The sequence below is a fragment of the Triticum dicoccoides genome, chromosome 7A (assembly GCF_002162155.2).
Source record: "Triticum dicoccoides isolate Atlit2015 ecotype Zavitan chromosome 7A, WEW_v2.0, whole genome shotgun sequence".
Classification (NCBI taxonomy): domain Eukaryota; kingdom Viridiplantae; phylum Streptophyta; class Magnoliopsida; order Poales; family Poaceae; genus Triticum; species Triticum dicoccoides.
The window spans coordinates 582,889,705-582,908,119 of NC_041392.1; the positions used below are offsets into that span (position 1 = coordinate 582,889,705).

General features: G+C 43.4%; 1 protein-coding gene, 1 non-coding gene and 1 pseudogene across 3 annotated transcripts; 1 reads left to right on the forward strand and 2 right to left on the reverse strand.

The window, feature by feature from the left end:
• The first annotated feature begins 4,512 nt into the window (after positions 1-4,512).
• Positions 4,513-15,740, forward strand: LOC119329193 (stromal processing peptidase, chloroplastic-like). 2 transcript variants are annotated; one of them, XM_037602197.1, is made up of 25 exons: positions 4,513-4,751; positions 4,849-5,044; positions 5,494-5,720; positions 6,313-6,511; positions 6,756-6,803; positions 7,132-7,239; positions 7,346-7,534; positions 7,637-7,933; positions 8,305-8,406; positions 8,886-9,020; positions 9,693-9,917; positions 10,138-10,341; positions 10,465-10,632; positions 10,726-10,875; positions 11,243-11,380; positions 11,490-11,717; positions 11,824-11,976; positions 12,296-12,419; positions 12,601-12,709; positions 13,067-13,187; positions 13,265-13,345; positions 13,685-13,786; positions 14,670-14,820; positions 15,002-15,118; positions 15,229-15,740. In XM_037602197.1, exons 1-24 carry the CDS (start codon positions 4,546-4,548, stop codon positions 15,082-15,084), a joined length of 3,744 nt encoding a protein of 1,247 aa, XP_037458094.1. In that variant the 5' UTR covers positions 4,513-4,545; the 3' UTR covers positions 15,085-15,118; positions 15,229-15,740. The 2 variants fall into 2 exon arrangements, with proteins under 2 accessions (XP_037458094.1, XP_037458093.1); XM_037602196.1 differs by having other exon boundaries at positions 4,531-4,751; positions 12,604-12,709.
• An 819-nt stretch (positions 15,741-16,559) lies between these two features.
• On the reverse strand, positions 16,560-16,640 carry TRNAL-CAG. The gene has a single exon. It is a non-coding gene; the product is annotated as a tRNA-Leu (tRNA).
• A 482-nt stretch (positions 16,641-17,122) lies between these two features.
• LOC119329194 lies at positions 17,123-17,874 on the reverse strand (annotated as a pseudogene).
• Between the last annotated feature and the right edge of the window lie 541 nt (positions 17,875-18,415).

The following is an 18,415-nucleotide window of genomic DNA, read 5'->3' on the forward strand; positions in this document are numbered from 1 at the left end:
GATATATTGGAAGGTTATATACAGACACCGGAATGGTTCCGATAAGGTTCGGGGATTTTTCAGAGTACCAAGAGGCTACCGGGACCCCCGGGGAAAGTTATTGGGCCTAATGGGACATAGTGGAGGAGAGGAGGCAGGCCACAGGAGGTGGGGCGCGCCCTTCTTGCCCCAATCCGAATTGGACAAGGGAAGGGAGCATGGCCCCCCTCTTTCCTTCTCCCTCTCCCTCCTTTCCCCTTTCCCCCTCTCTGTTGGAAGGAAAGGGGGGCGAATCCTACTAGGTTTGGAGTCCTAGTAGGACTCCCCCCTGGCGTGCCTCCCACTTGGCCGGCCTCCTCCTCCCCCCTCCTTTATATACGTGGGCAGGGGGGCACCCCAAAGCACAACAGACAATCTCTTAGCCGTGTGCGGTGCCCCCCTCCACAGTTTAACACCTCGGGCATATCATCGTATTGCTTAGGCGAAGCCCTGCGCCGGTAACTTCATCATCGCCGTCACCACGCCGTCGTGCTGACGGAACTTTCCCTCGTCCCTCTACTGGATCAAGAGCTCGAGGGACGTCATCGTGCTGGACGTGTGCTGAACACGGAGGTGCCGTACGTTTGGTACTTGGATCGGTTAGACCATGAAGACATTCGACTACATCAACCGCGTTACTAAACGCTTCTGCTTTCAGTCTACGAGGGTACGTAGACACACTCTCCCCTCTCATTTCTATGCATCTCCTAGTTAGATCTTGCGTGATCGTAGGAAAACTTTGAATTACTATGTTCCTCAACATGTATGAGTTATGTGACCGAATATTGTTCGAAGTCCCGGATGAGATCACGGACATGACGAGGAGTCTCGAAATGGTCGAGAGGTAAAGATTGATATATAGGACGATGGTATTTGGATACCAGAAGTGTTTCGGGGGTTACCGGGTACTTATCGGGTCACTGGAAGGGGTTTCGGGCACCCCCGGCAAAAGATATGGGCCTTATGGGCCAAGAGGGGAAATGCACCAGCCACAAGGGGCTGGTGCGCCCCCCATATGGGTCGCCCTAAGAGGAGAAGAAAGAGGGGAAAGGGAAAGGAAGGAGCGGAATAGGATTCCCCCTTCCTGCCCCCCTCTTTCCTTCCCCCTCCGACATATATTCGGTCCTACTTGGGGAGCCTCCTAGCCTCCCCCCTCCCCCTCTCACCTATATATATGTGGGAGGGGGGCACCTAGCACACATCAGATCAATTGTTAGTCATGTGCGGCGCCCCCCTCCACTGTTTACATCCCCGGTCATATATTCGTAGTGCTTAGGCGAAGCCCTGCGGAGATCACTTCGCCATCACTGTCACCACGTCGTTGTGTTGATGGAACTCATCTACTACCTCAATGTCTTGCTGGATCAAGAAGGCAAGGGACGTCACCGAGCTGAATGTGTGCAGAACGCGGAGGTGTCGTGCGTTCGGTACTTGATCGGTTGACGTGAGAAGAAGTTCGACTACATCAACCGCGTTGTGAAACGCTTCCGCTTACGGTCTATGAGGGTACGTAGACACACTCTCCCCCTCGTTGCTACGCATCTCCATGGATAGATCATTGCGTGTGAGTAGAAAAGGTTTTGTTTTCCATGCAATGATTCCCAACACCCTGAGTCTCTTATGGGCAGAAGAGAATCTCCAAGAAGTTTCGCTGCATTTGGACTTCGCTTGATATGGATATTATGCGAAGTAAAAAACAAGCAGAAAACAACAACTGGCACTGGGCACCATGTCAATAGGTTAGTCCAAAAAATGATATAAAGTTGCTATAAAATGAATATAAAGCATTCAAGAATGATAATATAACATCATGTAACAAATAAAAATTATAGATACGTTGGAGACGTATCAAGCTGTCACGTGTGTTTGAAATCCGACCGCTAGACACGTGTCGGTTCCTTAATGACCCAGGATCATTTTGGACATATCATGTCGGGTTGCCCCCTAACTATAAATAGCCACCCCCTCCACCATAAATTGGTGGTTTCTTAGAGTTAGTGCACGCTTTTTGTCGTTTGAGAGTAACCCACCTCCGGAGCCTTTGAGAGAGAATCCTTGCAGGACAAAACCCAAAACACCCAAAGCCCAGAGTGTTTGGCATCATCGAAGTCTTTCTGTCCGCGTGATCTGAAGACTTGTTACACTTGAAGGCTGTGATCTTCCAGTAGGTTAGGCCGTGTTACAAGGATCCATGAGTCATTGTGGATCGCCGGTGAATGAAGTCTGTGAAGGTTTAGAAGTCTACCTTGAAGACTTACTTGAGTGATTGGGCGAGGACTAAGTAACCTTAGCTCAAGGGGAATAAGATGAAGACATGGTCTTCTGAGTTCAATCTCAGCCTCCCTAACCAGACGTACAGTTGTCACAACAACTGGAACTGTTCTATCAAATCCTTGTATTCGTCGAGCAACTGGTTCTATCTCCTCACTCCTTCACTTATAGTGTAGCCTCGTGAAGTCATTGCTTGCCTCCTCTATTTGACTTTATTGTGTGAAGACATTCTTTCTGATTGCATATTTGGCTTCATATTGTCTTCCTATTCCGATCTGATCTACCTAGCTGCTATTTGTCTTCGTGTTTACTCTGTATTATTTTTTTGACTATGGCATGGCTAGTGTAGTTTATCTTCCGTTGCATACTGTGTAGGTGTCATTTGGTTGTCTGTCTTCGAATACATTGCCTGCCTTGAAGACTGTCATAAAAATCGCCTATTCACCCCCATCTAGTCGATAACTAACACTTTCACCATGTCACATGAAAACACTTTTTGTCCGTTCAAAGCACACTTTTCCATGTTGGAAAAACAAAAAATACTAGATCAAAATCTGTAGGAAAGTGTTTCCCAATAATCTTGAGTTGGAAGCAATCTTGTTAGCACATGATAACAAATATCCTTGGTATGAAGCATGATTAATTTGCGCTGGAAATAATTCACCCAGTTGGAAACAAGCATCTTGATATGGAAGCACATTGCATGGCGCTAGCAGTTAGGCCTCGAGAGATTTACGGGAGTGGTTTTATTATGAAATAAATTGCTATTAGTAGATCGTTGCATGGAATTAAGCACCTTTTTCTGGCCCATTGCATGTTCCTGATGCATCCAATCCTACGGTGGAACAGTGGTCTGATGGGAAGCTAAGAATCAGTAGTATGATTCCTAGCGGTTCCCATCTTAATTTACGGTTTATACACATGTGCATATGAGTTTTTCATTGAATCACATATTTCAGGATCATAACAATTATAGCATAGAGTATAAACTCTTAATTATGAGCAGAGAAATATAATAATACAATATTATTGCCTTTAGGGCATATTTCCAACAACCTCCAGATGATGGTTGGGTCGAAGTGAACTCTAATGAGGCGTGTCAAAGTTTGGTGACAAAGGTGGAGGTGGTGCCGTGCTGATGGATCACAATAGAGCTTTTCTGGCTGGAGTTAGCCACTATTTCCAAAACATTTTTGATCTAGAGGCTGCTGAAATTCTTGCTTGCAGGAGACGTATACAGGTAGCGACCGAGCACGAGATTGAGGGGGTCCATCTGGAGCTTGATAACAAGACAGTGGTGGAAATGATCAATGATTCGTAGATGAACCTAGCTGCAGTCGTGTCGTGGATTCAAGAGATAAAGTAGATGCTCAACACGCGTATGGATTTTCGAGTTGTATGGGTTTGTCGTTCTGCTAATATTGTCGTGCATAAGTTAGCAAAAGTAGGCGTAGAAGATGAGATTTGTAAGATTTGGTTAGGGACTCCCACGGATTTTGTTTTAGATGTAGTTCCAAACGATATTCCTAGTCATGTTTTTCTTTTGAAGGGAAAGCCTCAAGGCACTTTATTGTGAAATTATCGGAGTTACATCCTTAAAAGACACGTGAAAGAAGAAAACTAGATGGTTCATCGTCCCATCAAATACACCAACTGAATATCATAAGCATGCCTAGCTATATAGTGTGCCAAATTATTGGCTTCCCTCGAACAACGTTGGAAACGAATCAAAGGTATACCTTGTGCGAGTTGGAAACAATCCACGAGAGTAGCAGCATACGGTGCCAATACATCTGAGACTCCATTGCACACATCAATTACCTCCAAGCAGTCATATTCACAAATGATCCGTGAACACCCAATTTGATTCCTAGCCATGTTGGCTAAATAAAGCGACAACATTAACCTCAACAAAGAAAGTCTGTTGTGTTAAAAAAAACAAAGAAAGTCGGTTGATTCTCAACCCAAAAAAAGAAAGAAAAGAAAGTCTGTTCACCCTTTGGTGCGTCCGGGGCCGAACCCGAATGGAAACTCGGGTGCCTTCCGGCACCAACTCGCGAGTCAGGGGGATATTTGCGTCTCCACCTCTCGCAGCCGCGAAAGCCGCCGTGCCGGCCCCCAACTCCTCGATAGGCCCCAGCCTATTTTACCCTCACAAAAAACACCAAAATACCCAGAAAAGACTAGTAATAGAGGGAGAGAGCAGCGTTCTCTCGCTCTCCTATCCTCCCCTCCCCTCCGGGCCATCCCACCCCCATGGCCTCCTTCCCCTCCCCCTCCGTCGTCGCCGCGGCAGCGGCCGCGCCCCCGCGCCTCGCCCCGGGCCTCTCCCTCTCCGCCGCCGCGGTGCACCACTCCTCCCACGCCTTCCGCCCGCGCGCCTCCCTCGCCCTGCGCCCCTCCGCCACCGCCGCGCCGGCCAACCCCCTCCGCTGCTCGCACCGCCGCGCCGTCACGCCCAGGTGAGCACGGACGCACGAACTCCCCCACGCCGCCTGCGAGGGTTCACCGGGTTTGTTAGCGAATTGCTGATTCGTCTTGCTGTGTGTGTGCCTGCAGGTCGAGGAGGCGGACGCAAGGGCTCGGCGCGGCGTCAGCGTCGGCCGCTGGGATTCTCGGCGAGGAGAGGGACGGGTGCCTCTCGTGCTTCCCGAGGAGCCGGAGGCGGGGGCGGCCGGGGCTCGCCAGGTTCGCGCCCTGCGCGCTCCCGCACACCTCGGGCTTATCGCTGCACAGCCAGTGGAGCGGGCCTAAGGTTCGTTTCATCTGAGTTGATAGATTATCAGGCAGCTATTTTTTTTTCCTGTTATGGATTGCACGTGATGACTGCTAGGAAACGTGTTTTGTTCCTTACTTCTCTTGGAGTATATAGGTTCTGCTTGGTTCCGTAATTAGTGGTGCAAATTATGGGGGGTATATGAGCAGCGCAATAAATGTGGACCGACCATCAGTATAGAAGTGTAAAAGATTTAAGCGTTAGTTTTTGCACTAAAAGGATTTCCCTGGTTTCGATGTCCATAAAGCCTGCACATGTTTGTTTTTTCATTAACTGTCAAGCTAAATGTTGAGCTTCACTAGTGGGAGGCAAATATTTGTATCAAGCAACATATAGCGAGAGGGCTGTTGCTTGTCGCCTTGTCGGTATTTGAGTATGCAGCAAGCAAAATGTTGAAGGCATTGACTTAACTATTTGATGTTTTTCAGACCAGGCGTAGTCATATATTACGTGCTGCTGGACCTGACGAACCACATGTTGCAAGTCCAACATGGTCTGAGACGGCTCTTGATAAACCTTATGATCCCACGGTTACGAACGGGGCGCTTGAAGATGTCCTGGACACTCCTCTTCCGTCCCATCCAAAGCTAATACGTGGTCAATTGAAGAATGGCCTCAGATATCTTATTTTACCTAATAAAGTTCCAGCGGACAGGTGAGGAAACTTCATTTTCACCTCATTTTATACACTGTAATACAATTACCAGAAGTGGGTATGACATGGCCGTACTGCCATAATCATTTCCCTTGCAACTGAATTTTTATTGAACCCTTTCTACATTCACAACCACAATTTCCCAGTGAACTAGCAATTTGTGTTGTCTTTTCTGTTTCACTTCAATGCAGTTTCAAAGATACATGGCAGAATAATTGCTGAAACTCTTAAATAGTTGAACAAGTACATGGTTTCAACCTGTCTTGATTTCTGGACCATAAAATTCTCATGCTTGTATATGGATGCATCATCATACATTGTGGCTTCCATTGCTCTCTTATTATTTTAATTTACTTTAAGAGACATTTTAAAGAACTATAGGTGAATCCGTTGGAGAGTTAACCAGGACAGTGTTGATTTGAGTCCCTGAACATGGAAATTCTGCTCCGGTGTATGGATCCGCAGCAGCCAGTAAATATTAAACCATGCTTAATTCATGCCACACTTAAACTTTAGTTAAGTCAGACTAAGCAAAATTACTTTGATATACATATTTAAATATGTGCATGGTTCTAAGTATTTTAGTTTGCAGGTTTGAGGCTCACATGGAAGTTCATGTCGGATCAATTGACGAGGAAGAGGACGAGCAGGGAATTGCACATATGATCGAGCATGTTGCATTTCTTGGGAGTAAAAAGCGTGAGAAACTCTTGGGGACAGGTGCAAGGTCTAATGCATATACAGACTTCCACCATACAGTCTTCCATATCCATTCTCCAACTAAAACAAAGGTCCTTACTTTTGTGGCTTTTCTCAGTGTCAATTTTGGGTTGGAAATTAACTCTTGATGGTTTATTCGAGGCCATTGTTACTTTCCTATTTGCATACTTTCTTTGACAAGCACTTTCATCGAATGGATTTGAAAATGTATATGTTAGCTGCCAGACTTATATTCTGTGAATACTGATGGTTGAAATTAGATGTCTTCTCTTGTTTGTCTAGGGTCTGACATTTAGTTTGTCTTCCGTGTGGCAGGAATATGGTGAATCCTTACTCCCTTCTGTGTTGGATGCTTTGAATGAGGTAAGATCTTACTCAATTGCATTCCTATTTGAGTTATAGGATGTATGCCAACCATAGGCTATCTTTTTTTGTTAAAGATATTTGAAACCACAAGCATATTCATTCTTTCTGTTAAAGATATATGAAACAGCAAACATATTCAAAATGGTCGGAGCAAATTAAAGACTACCCACCGCTGTCATTTAATGTTATTTGATACAACATTATCTTCAAACTGGTAGCTAAAATTTTGATGCATGCTGCAATGGCATGATATTAGTCTGTATGACAAATCTCTTCATGCTATTACGTAGATATATGAACAGGTTCTTCAATTTATTCCTTTCAGATAGCTTTTCATCCTAAGTTCTCATCGTCTCGCGTTGAGAAAGAGAGAAGAGCAATTCTTTCAGAGCTCCAGATGATGAACACAATCGAATACCGTGTTGATTGCCAGGTAAGTTTTTGTTCTTATTCTTTTTGGCCATGTTCCTGGGACAGTATTGAATCATTAAGACACTATCTTTCTGTACAATCAGTAATTATGGTTCCTATGCTTGTAGTTGTTGCAATATTTACACTCCGAAAACAAATTGAGCAACAGATTTCCTATTGGACTTGAGGAGCAAATACTTAAATGGGATCCTGATAAGATCCGCAGATTCCATGAGCGATGGTATTACCCTGCCAATGCCACTTTATACCTGGTAGGAGAAATTGATGATATTCCCAGAGCAGTGCGGGAGATAGAGGTAGTTAGAAATTACATCCTTTTAAGTATTGTTGTTGATTATTTAGCTGATTCCCCTATAGGATTAAGTTGCAAGCTGGTTAGCTGACCCATTTCAATGCAGGCTGTGTTCGAACATACACTTTCAGGAAACGAAGCAGCCCCTATGTCGTCTGGAAGTCCGTTTGGTGCTATGGCAAGCCTCTTTGCACCAAAGCTACCAGGTGGCTTGGCCGCAAGCCTAACTGGTGAAAGATCACCTGCCACAGATAAACTAAAACCTATAAAAAGGGAAAGACAGGCAGTCAGACCTCCTGTAGAGCATAAATGGTCTCTTCCTGAGGTTGATCAGGCTGCCAAGCCTCCAGTGATTTTTCAACATGAGTTGGTTCAGAGCTTCTCTATTAACATGTTCTGCAAGGTATGGTTGCCTGCTACTCTTTACTCTTACAGTTATGTTCTGCGCCCTGTGGTTAGTTTACCACCAATCGTTCCATTAGTGTTCCTAGGGACTGGTTTCCGTTATAATATTTAATAGATATAAGCAAGCTGTATCAGCATTGCTGTAACGTGCACAACGTATGTTTCAATAGTGCAATTTTTTGCTAGGGTTAGAAAGTGTCATGTTGACAATAGTGCACTTAATTGTTCACCTTTAAAGATATTTGAATGGATTGTCTTTTTATTGCTACGAAAAAAATAGGAGGATTTCTGCAGTCAGGTTACTGCTTCTGTCTGTGAAGTTCCTTAATCATGCTTCGTATGTCTGACTTGCTTTCCATTTTTGGACAGATACCCGTCAACCAAGTTCGTACATACAAAGACCTGCGCAGTGTACTGATGAAACGGATATTTTTATCTGCTCTGCACTTCCGAATAAATACACGATACAAGGTTTGTGGTTTGGAGAAACGTTCATGATATATGTATAAGTTTTTCCATTTTGTTTGTTGCATCAGAACATAATATTTTCTGTGGTTTATAACTTTGTATCCTCGCATAAGCAGATTAATTCAAGCACTTCATACTTTCATATGTATGCACATTTGCACATGTTATTTTCTCGTTGTTAGGATCTTTACGCCCACCAGTCTACTACAACTCACATTAAATGTCACTCCAGTCCATACATAATATAATTCATACTTGTTTTGGTCTTTTAGGCTTTTAGCCGAGCTATTAGCTACTCAGGATGCATTATACTGGATATTGGACTTGAAATGCGAGTCAAATATCCAAGATTTCCAGTGAGGAATTAGCACACGTTAGCACTTAGCACACTATTATGTATTTTACAAGGAAATGGAACATATGAGTTAGTTACATGGTTTCTCTGACTGAATAAAGTTTTTTTTCCTTCTTTTATTATACAGAGCTCAAATCCTCCCTTTACATCAGTTGAGTTGGATCACAGTGACTCAGGAAGGGAAGGATGCACTGTCACTACTCTAACAGTAACAGCTGAACCGCAAAATTGGAAGAGTGCCATCAAAGTTGCTGTTCATGAGGTTTGTTTGTGCCTTCATGGCTCAATTACTCTGTATGTTTTACAAATATAGTTTGAGCTGACTGAATTATGTCATTCAAATATGGATCAATTACCTAGAGAACATGAGTTTGAATCAGTACACTACCATCTATATTCATCTATTGCAATTGGCATATGAGGAAAGTCCTGTGAAATTTAAGTGTTGGTTTAGCACGTACATCAAGAACATTACCCTTTTAGCTACAAGAAATTTTTGAGGACAACATTTGTTGAAGAGAATAAATGATAATTGAATGGAAAATATTACAGCAAGGTTGTCCTAGCATGACAGCTTCACAAGTCAAGCCTAGCTTCGTCTGTGACCTGCCTAAGCCTACTAGCCCAGTCTAATATGGCACGATCCAAGTTCAATCTTGGAAATCCAGGCCAAATGCGAGCTTTGAACCAACTGTAGCCAGATCAAGTTTGACATTAACCCAGGTCAAGCTTGAACTCAAGCCAACTCAAGAATTTGTATCAGTAGAACTGATGGATGTGCAGGTAAATGGTTTCTACTGGTTTGACGCAATGCACAAAAGTTTCTTGACAGTGAGATTTGTGCTGCACAAATGCCTTTTACCTTTTATTACTTGAGCCATTTTGTCGCAAATGTTTCTTTACTGTTTACCAACTTCTCCTTGTGCTATTTTAGGTTCGGAGACTCAAGGAGTTTGGTGTCACAATGGGAGAAATGACCCGTTATATGGATGCACTGATAAAAGATAGTGAGCAGCTGGCTATGATGATTGATAGTGTTCCCTCAGTTGATAACTTGGACTTCATTATGGAGAGTGATGCACTTGGCCATACAGTCATGGATCAGTTGCAGGGACATGATAGTTTGCTTGGGGTTGCCGAAACTGTCACACTTGAAGAGGTGCTAACATAATCATTTCTCATATATATGTCATATTAGAAACAAATGACATAAATGCATTTTACTGTCTATTACTCCCTCCGTTCCAAATTACTCGTCGCAGAAATTGATGTATCTAGAACTAAAATATATCTAGATACATCCATACCTGCGACAAGTAATTTGGAACGGAGGGAGTAGCTTTTAATGATACTATTAAACACATTTTTGCCATATGTAGGTTAACACCGTTGGTGCAGAAGTACTTGAATTTATTTCGGACTTTGGGAAGCCCAGTGCACCACTTCCTGCTGCTATTGTGGCGTGTGTACCTAAAAAGGTCCATATCGATGGAGTAGGTGAAAGTAGTTTTGAGATATGCCCAGAAGAAATAACCGAGTCCATGAAGGCAGGTCTTGAAGAACCCATTTACCCAGAGCCTGAGGTATCTTAGTTATTTCTGATATCTTTTCTTGGTTCTGAAACTATACTAACTTAGCTGTAGATGTATTTTGGTGTCACTAATAACTGTAAAGTAACATGTTATTGATTGTTATTATGATTGCAGCTTGAGGTGCCAAAAGAGTTGATTACTCAATCAGAACTTGAAGACTTGAAAGTGCAACACCGACCATCATTTGTTCCTTTCAAAGAGGATGATGTGGTGAAAGTATTTGACAATGAAACCGGTATAACACAACGTCGCCTTTCTAATGGAATTTCCGTCAACTACAAGGTACTTTAGTTCACTTCTAGAGATGGAAGTTCTGATGTAATTTAGCTTTTATCTCACGTTCCAGACTAACATTTTAATGATGATTCATGATAGATCACACAAAATGAGGCAAGGGTTGGTGTCATGCGGCTGATAGTAGGTGGCGGGAGAGCCACCGAAGATTCTGAATCGAAGGGATCTGTTATCGTTGGTGTTCGTACTTTGAGTGAAGGTGGCTGTGTTGGTAACTTTTCAAGGGAACAGGTACCCCCTACTATTCAGTTTTATGTCCATGCCAGTCAAGCTTCCCAAACTTCAAACTTACCGATTATGTATGCATAAACATTTAGACTAGTCACTAGTCACATGATATAGTCTTTTATGTAATTCTAGCTTCAAATTATAATTCATAAATCGTATAATATACAATGCCCTATGGTTTAATTTTCTTACAATAGCCTATGGTTTTTGTTTATATCTATCCCGTTCATCCCCACTAACTTTGATAATATTCATATTCATGCATGTAATCCACTTGTGATGTTCACATATTGTTTTCCTTTTATCTTATTACTGCTGAGAAATCGTTTGATAACATTTTCTTATAATCTGCATATGATTTTTATTTCAGGTTGAACTTTTCTGTGTGAATAATCTTATAAACTGCTCGCTGGAATCCAATGAGGAGTTCATATTTATGGAATTTAGGTTTGCTTTGAGAGATAATGGCATGCGTGCTGCTTTCCAGCTCCTCCATATGGTCCTTGAGGTGTGGGTTTAACTTACTACATATGTCACCTGTCTTGCTATAAAAATATGAGTTTTCTGAAACATGTAGGTCTTCCCCTTACATATATATATTTCACTTTGTGTTACAGCATAATGTGTGGCTAGAAGATGCATTTGATAGAGCTGCTCAACTATATTTGTCTTACTACCGGTCTATTCCCAAAAGTTTGGAACGTGCCACGGCTCACAAACTTATGGTAGCCATGTTGAACCATGATGAAAGGTTTGTAGAACCATCACCACATTCATTGGAGAAGTTGACTCTTCAATCAGTTAAAGAAGCTGTCATGAACCAGTTTGTGGGTAGCAACATGGAGGTTTGTTGAGTAGTTTGTCCATTCTGAGTCTCCTTTCTCTACATCTCTTTGTTCTAACATTCTTTTAATCCTTTTTTTAACTTAATGTTGAAAATATTTTTTTCAGGTCAGTGTAGTTGGTGATTTCACAGAAGAAGAGGTAGAATCTTGTGTTCTTGATTATCTTGGGACTGTAAGCGCTGCAAAATCTTCAAACAAAGAGGAACATATTGAGAAGATTTCCTTCCTGCCATCCCCATCGGATCTGCATTTCCAGCAAGTATGAACTGTCATGCAGCCTTCATAACCATCTTTTTAATATGTTGAAGCATTCATGAAAAAAAGATGGATATTTTGGTACTTCATTAAAATCATGTGTTTTAAGCCTCAGGGCGTGTTTGGTTCTAGCCCAAGCTTGCCCTGCCAATATTTTTGCTAGCCTAAGTTCTGGTTGAGCTTTTGGTTGCCATGAGCTGGCTAAGATTGGCAAGAAAAATGAATTTAATAGGCAAAGAGCAATTAACATGCCAAAAAACAGTAGCCATCCTAACAAAAGACCAAATCTAAACATATTCATTTAACCGTGAATTCTTTCCCAGGTATACATAAAGGATACAGATGAGAGAGCTTGTGCATACATTGCAGGCCCGGCACCTAACCGATGGGGGTTTGCTACTGAAGGAAAAGATCTCTTCAATGACATTCGAAGTTCCAGCGCAGATGGTAACTATAATTCAATATGTGTGCTATTCTCTGACATGAGCCACACGACTGACTCCAACTCAAGTGCCATATCTTGAATTAGACCTAATTTTTGTTTTTGTTTGAGGATTTTCCCACTACTCATCTGTTAATGACCTTGTGGGTATAAACATGTGCGCTGATATTTGTCGTACCATCTTAGCAGAAATCTCTGCACCGGCTAACTCGGGGAAGACACATATTAACGTTCGCAACCATCCTCTTTTCTTTGGCATCGCTTTGAGTTTGCTGGCTGAAATTATAAATTCCAGGTAAAGCATTTCAGTGCATTTTTTTTGTTACATCATTGTAAAGCTCTTCCATACACAGTACACGCATAATTCTTTTTTGTTAAATCGTTATGAAGCTCTTCCATACACAGTACATGCTAATATGCTACAAAGTGCATGGTGTGCTTACTTTCGTGTCCCACCCTTGGATAACTGGGTCATGAGTTGTTGCTTATGCAAAAATCGTGATGATATGTATTCTATTAAGCGACATTCATGGTTTCATGTCTTATTGATGTCCCTGCGAGATGCTTGGTTGCGTGTCATGATTCACTTTGATGTTCTGTTGGTTTTTACCTGATAAGACTAACATGATGGGCTGCACCTTTTTTCTCTCAGGCTATTTACAACAGTGCGAGATTCAATGGGATTAACCTACGATGTTTCTTTTGAATTAAATCTTTTTGACAAACTGGATCTTGGTTGGTATGTGATCGCGGTAACTTCAACTCCGAGCAAGGTAAAAGCTGTGATCTTGAGCTTGTCTTACTTTGTTCTTCCGCTGCTAATATCTGCATTTTGCGATCTTGATGCCAGGTCCATAAGGCTGTTGATGCGTGCAAAGGTGTTCTCAGAGGTTTACATCACAACAAAATTGTTGAAAGGGAGCTGGATCGGGTTAGTCAAAATTCCGTACCACCTCCGAGCCATAATATGTGTCGCAGTTTTGAACTAACCACAGTTCAAAACTGCAACACTTATTTTGGATCAGAGGAAGTACTATTTTTCATCTGTGACAATTCTTGCTAATCAGGGCCATGTTGCTTAAATGGTAGTCTAACAGAAGTGCACATTTTTATGATTGCATATGTTGTTCAATTTTTCTGTACTCAAGTTGAATCCACATCTTAAAGAAATGCATATGTATTGTATTACTAAGCTCAGAGCTTTAAACGTAACTATGAGAACATACTTCTTTGCTTGTTAATTTGGTTAGCATTTTTTTGCATGTTTCAGGCAAAGAGGACACTGCTGATGAAACATGAGGCAGAGACAAAAACAAATGCCTATTGGCTTGGTTTGCTAGCCCATCTGCAGTCTGCATCCGTGCCGAGAAAGGTATTCTGTATGTGAGGTTTATAAGTGCATATTCTATAGGAAACTAGAACAGAAATAGACCGACTCTCCAAGCCCTGGTTTCACGGAGACTCTGGCTGCATCATCCTTGCGCCACTTTACTGTGGTGAACTCCATGTAGTTACTCTGACTAGATTTTCTTGATGCAAGTTTTCTAGACGAACTTCTGAAAGCCTGCTGACCAACGACCATCTCGATGATAGTTATGATCATGTAATTATTGGTTGAGAAGTTTGTTGATATATCAAGAAGTTCCAGGGGTTGCTGTATGAGTAGCAGAAGGAAAACAAATAAATCTACTCCCTCCGTCCCAAAATAAGTTGTACTAAATCGGCGACACTTATTTTGGGACAGAGGGAGTTCTTTTTCTTTTTTTCGAGAAAACGCAGAGGACTGTTGCGTTTCATTGCATTGAAAAGATAGGGAGGGGACAGAGGGAGTATGTTCTATGCTCTTGGTTATACTCCACCAGGCTGCAAGTATGACTCTATGGTTTGGCTGACACTTGACCATGCACTCAGGGCATTCAGTGTGTTTACTGAACCAAGTATAACTAAACCTTCTGCTTTAAAAAAAATGCTGACTTGGCCAAGACCCTGCCTCTGAATAATTCGGGCTGTAGAGCCTTCCCCAGAGGAAATTTTTAACAGCAGTTTGCATTACATGTATCTGCCAATGTATGATCACATGTTAAATCTGTATAGATTGTATCTTTTTCGTGTTAGATATTATCATTTGTTGGATCCCAGTCCATATCTTATCCTTCATTAGTTTTTTGTGCTATTAGTTTCCATACTAGTTTCATTTCCTCTTCTCTTGTTGTATCACTGTCTTACTGTAGTTCATCTCTTCCAATTAAATGCAGGATATATCCTGTATTAAGGAATTGACAACATTGTATGAAAGTGCCACAATTGAGGACTTGTATCTTGCATATGAGCACTTGAAAGTTGACGATTCATCTTTATTTGCCTGCATCAGGATTGCTGGTGCTGAATCTGGTGAAGAAGTGAACGGTACGTAATAAAAACATTGATGATAAAGTTGCACAGTTTGTATGAATCTTATTCGGATTTGAGCAAAGTTTAGTACATGAAAATGGCCGTATATTGTTTATTTGTTTGCTGTATGGTAGATGCATTTTTTACATCAGAATTTGTAGTTTCATCCATTTATTTTTCATTTAATTGTCAGCAGATGATGAGCCTGAGTTGGGGCTTCCTGGTATGGTTCCCATGGGAGGTCGGGGTCTATCTACTATGACCAGACCAACCACATGATCTCTACACATTTTCACGCCCCAACTTTCTCAAGGTGTGTAACATTGTTATCAATTGAATCATTCCATATCCAGTGTTATACAATGCTTTTGTGAAACCTGCAGACTTTTTTTTTCTTCTGATTATAACTGGCCCCATACACAGGTATCAAGTATCAACCTAGCTCCTGAAGAGGGGATCTGCATTGCCATGTGGAGACTAGACTGATGGCAGTCGTTTGCTAGCGGGTAATGTCCACCCACTGGTTTGATTGGATCAGGCCGATAGTTATTCAATGCACATTGCAACAGAAAGCGTTGGTTGTTGCATTTTGTCCGAGAAACATTGAGTTGATTGTTGGCAAGGTCTTGAAAGGTTTACTTGGCAGGCCATGCCCACATGTATAGCGGTGAACGATTTGATTCTTGCAGGTTCCTCGGTTGTTGTAACTTGTAACTAGGATTCTTCAGGTCATTGCAGAAGATATAGGATGGCAGTAGAGAATCAATCACTCCCAAGACACTGTGCAACGGCTAAGTAGCACAGGTCATTGTAACACAATAACGGTGAAATAATAAATAGCATAGGCTCGTGTAAGTTTTTACTACTGTTATTTCTTCTCACAGTTGTAATACTTGAGGTATTTATAATGAGAAAGATACAGAGTTTTGGTTATAGCTACTCTGGTTCCACTATTTTGGGAGCCTTGGCTGAATTATGTTTTGAGCCTGAGGTGTCAAATTGAATGCTCGCGGCCACGGGAGCCCCTCAGGGGCATCCGATAAAATATCAGGGAGAAGATCAAGTTGATTATTCGCTGATGGAGTTTCGTCCAAAAGCTCGGGTTGACGGGGAGAGACGACACTGCTGGTTTGCTGAAGTGGTAGGTTGTCATTCACGTAGTTGATCCTGTTGGCCACATGAACGCTACCTGATGCCGCCGCAGTCCACGGTCCGCGTGGTCCATGCGGGGACGGAAGCCCCGTACGCCTGCCTCTCGTCCACTCACCGCGGGTCAAATGCGTCAGCCAGGGCTTCCAGAAACAACGCCCGCCGTGCAAGCATCATGTGTGTGTGCCACGACCAAGTCTGAAGTCCCCCTCTCGCCAGCACGAGCAAGGGCAATGGACATGAAAGAGAAACCCAGTCGGGGAACGAGCAATTTGCAACTCGCTCGTTCAAACTTCTCCCGTGTCCAGTTTTTTCAAAAAGAATGCATGCATGTAGCTAGCATGTTGAGAAGACCAGGAGCTGTTGCCACTGGCACTGCGACTTTGTGATCACGGAGGGAGGCCTTTTTTACAGCTCAGACTTCCAGTTGGGGCGTCGGTGAGATGCTCGTGCCCGTTCAGCCTAGCGCCGATTCTCTCAGCGGAAGTCGTACAATCTGGTCGGCACTCGGCAACCGACGGCAGAGACCAAAATTAAGTCAAACAAAAGGATATTACATTCAAAAAGAAAAGGTGAAGCAAATATATAAATGAACGAAAAAACTGTGTCAAGAGTGGGATTTGAACCCACGCCCTTTCGGACCAGTACCTGAAACTGGCGCCTTAGACCAACTCGGCCATCTTGACTTGGTGATATAGCTGCGTATAAAGTTTATTTGTTAGCGTAGCAGCCTGTGCGCTCCACCAACGATGCGCATATCCACCTGCCGTTTGGCTGACCAGACCAGTACCTTCTCCGTCAGTTGAAGTCCACAAGATGATTTCGACATAGCTAATCCGTACCCACCACTAATTCTGCCACGAGAGATGCTCGATGCTTCAACTATTTCCATTTTCTAAAGTCTCCTCCCCTAAATACAAAATAATCTTAGGCATCACGACACAACGGGGACAAAAAGAAGACATGCGCGATAGTCAACCGAATATTATCACATGATCTCAAGCCGACGCCTTTGACCACTAGCCCAACACAATCAACAAAAGTAGAAGTATGAACAAATCATATATGGGACCACATTTCAATTCCCTTTGTTACCAAATACTAGTACATGTACAATGGCAAATCAACCAAACGACATCCCTATCTACCTTTTTTGAATTTTCCTCACCAACACCACTGTTCCAAAAAATGGTTAATGCGAAAACAATAGTACAGAAAAAATTAATCCTATCACAAAATCTTATGATTTCCTTCCATTTTATCACTCGGCGTCGCCTGCCTTTTTTTCTTATGAGCATTGCGTCACTCCGCATCTTCTTGGATGGTGCTGAGCGGCTTGAGGGCCTTCCTCGCCGGCGGAAACGAGCCACGGCAGCCTTCTTGCCGATCCACGCCGGACCACCCGAAGCCGTCGCAGAGTACTCCCCAAGGGTCCTCTCGTTCAGCTTCGCGTTGACCTGTGCGTCCACGTCGCCACGCCTGCCCTCGGCGTGCACCGGCGTGACGCGCACCTTCCTGATGCCGGCGCCGCGCCCACGCGGCCGCGCTCTAGTCGCCAGCGCCTCGCTAGCCCGCACCGCCATGGCCGCCATGTCGGCGCTCGAGAAGGGCCGCCCGAGCATCGCCTGGGGGAGCACGAAGTATATCTGGCCGGGACGGAGCAGCTCGCCGCCGCCGAGCGCCGGCACGTCCTCGTCGAAGTAGAGCGCGTCGGAGCTGCACAGGAAGAACGAGTCGCCCGCATTGCCTGCGCGGAGGACGTCGGAGACGCTGACAGGCGAGGAGGCGGCGAATTCCGTCAGCGAGCCGTCGGCGGCGATGACGCGGGCCGACGACGGCTGCTGCTGGGGCGCGACGCTGCTCCGGTGGTTGTGAGAGAGACCTGATCCCATCCACGGTTTTCTGAATACAGGTTGAATGGTTTTGGTGTTTGGTGAGGACGGGACGCGGAAAGAAGCTGTATATATAGCATTATAGCCACGACGCGCCCAACGTGGAGGACAGTAGGAGTCCAGGGACAAGGGTTTAATTGGAAACGAATTGTTGTCATGTCTTTTACACGCCGCTCCCTTGCTTTTGGTGTTATTGTGAGCTTGTCGCCCTTCTCGATTCTCAGTTTCTCATGGTGGGCACTCCTTTCTTTATTTATTGCCAAAGCAATCTTGTTTTCTGCCACTTAAATGTTGCAAATAGTGCCTGAGTATAACTGTATAAGGATACATGTACTCTAATATTTCCCATCTATATACGAGAGTTAGACGCATCCTAGTTTGTTCTTCGAAATCCGGCAAATAAGATTTTCACTTAGAGAGCCAATGGTGTGATCGCGACAAACTTTTCATATAAAAATATTCCCTCTGTTATATTGGTGTAAAAAGGTTAGCCAAGGAAAAATTCCATGGTATTGTTGGTCGAAAAACAAAATAAACACTATAGAAGTTACTACTCGCATTTTTTTGTC

What these genes read in the sequence shown, in the direction of transcription:
- LOC119329193 (XM_037602197.1), top strand. Translation starts at nt 4,546, where the DNA reads ATGGCCTCCTTCCCCTCCCCCTCCGTCGTCGCCGCGGCAGCGGCCGCG. An exon ending in GCCAGTGGAGCGGGCCTAAG is followed by an intron (nt 5,045 to 5,493) that starts GTTCGTTTCATC and finishes GATGTTTTTCAG; the next exon opens with ACCAGGCGTAGTCATATATT. An exon ending in AATACCGTGTTGATTGCCAG is followed by an intron (nt 7,240 to 7,345) that starts GTAAGTTTTTGT and finishes CTATGCTTGTAG; the next exon opens with TTGTTGCAATATTTACACTC.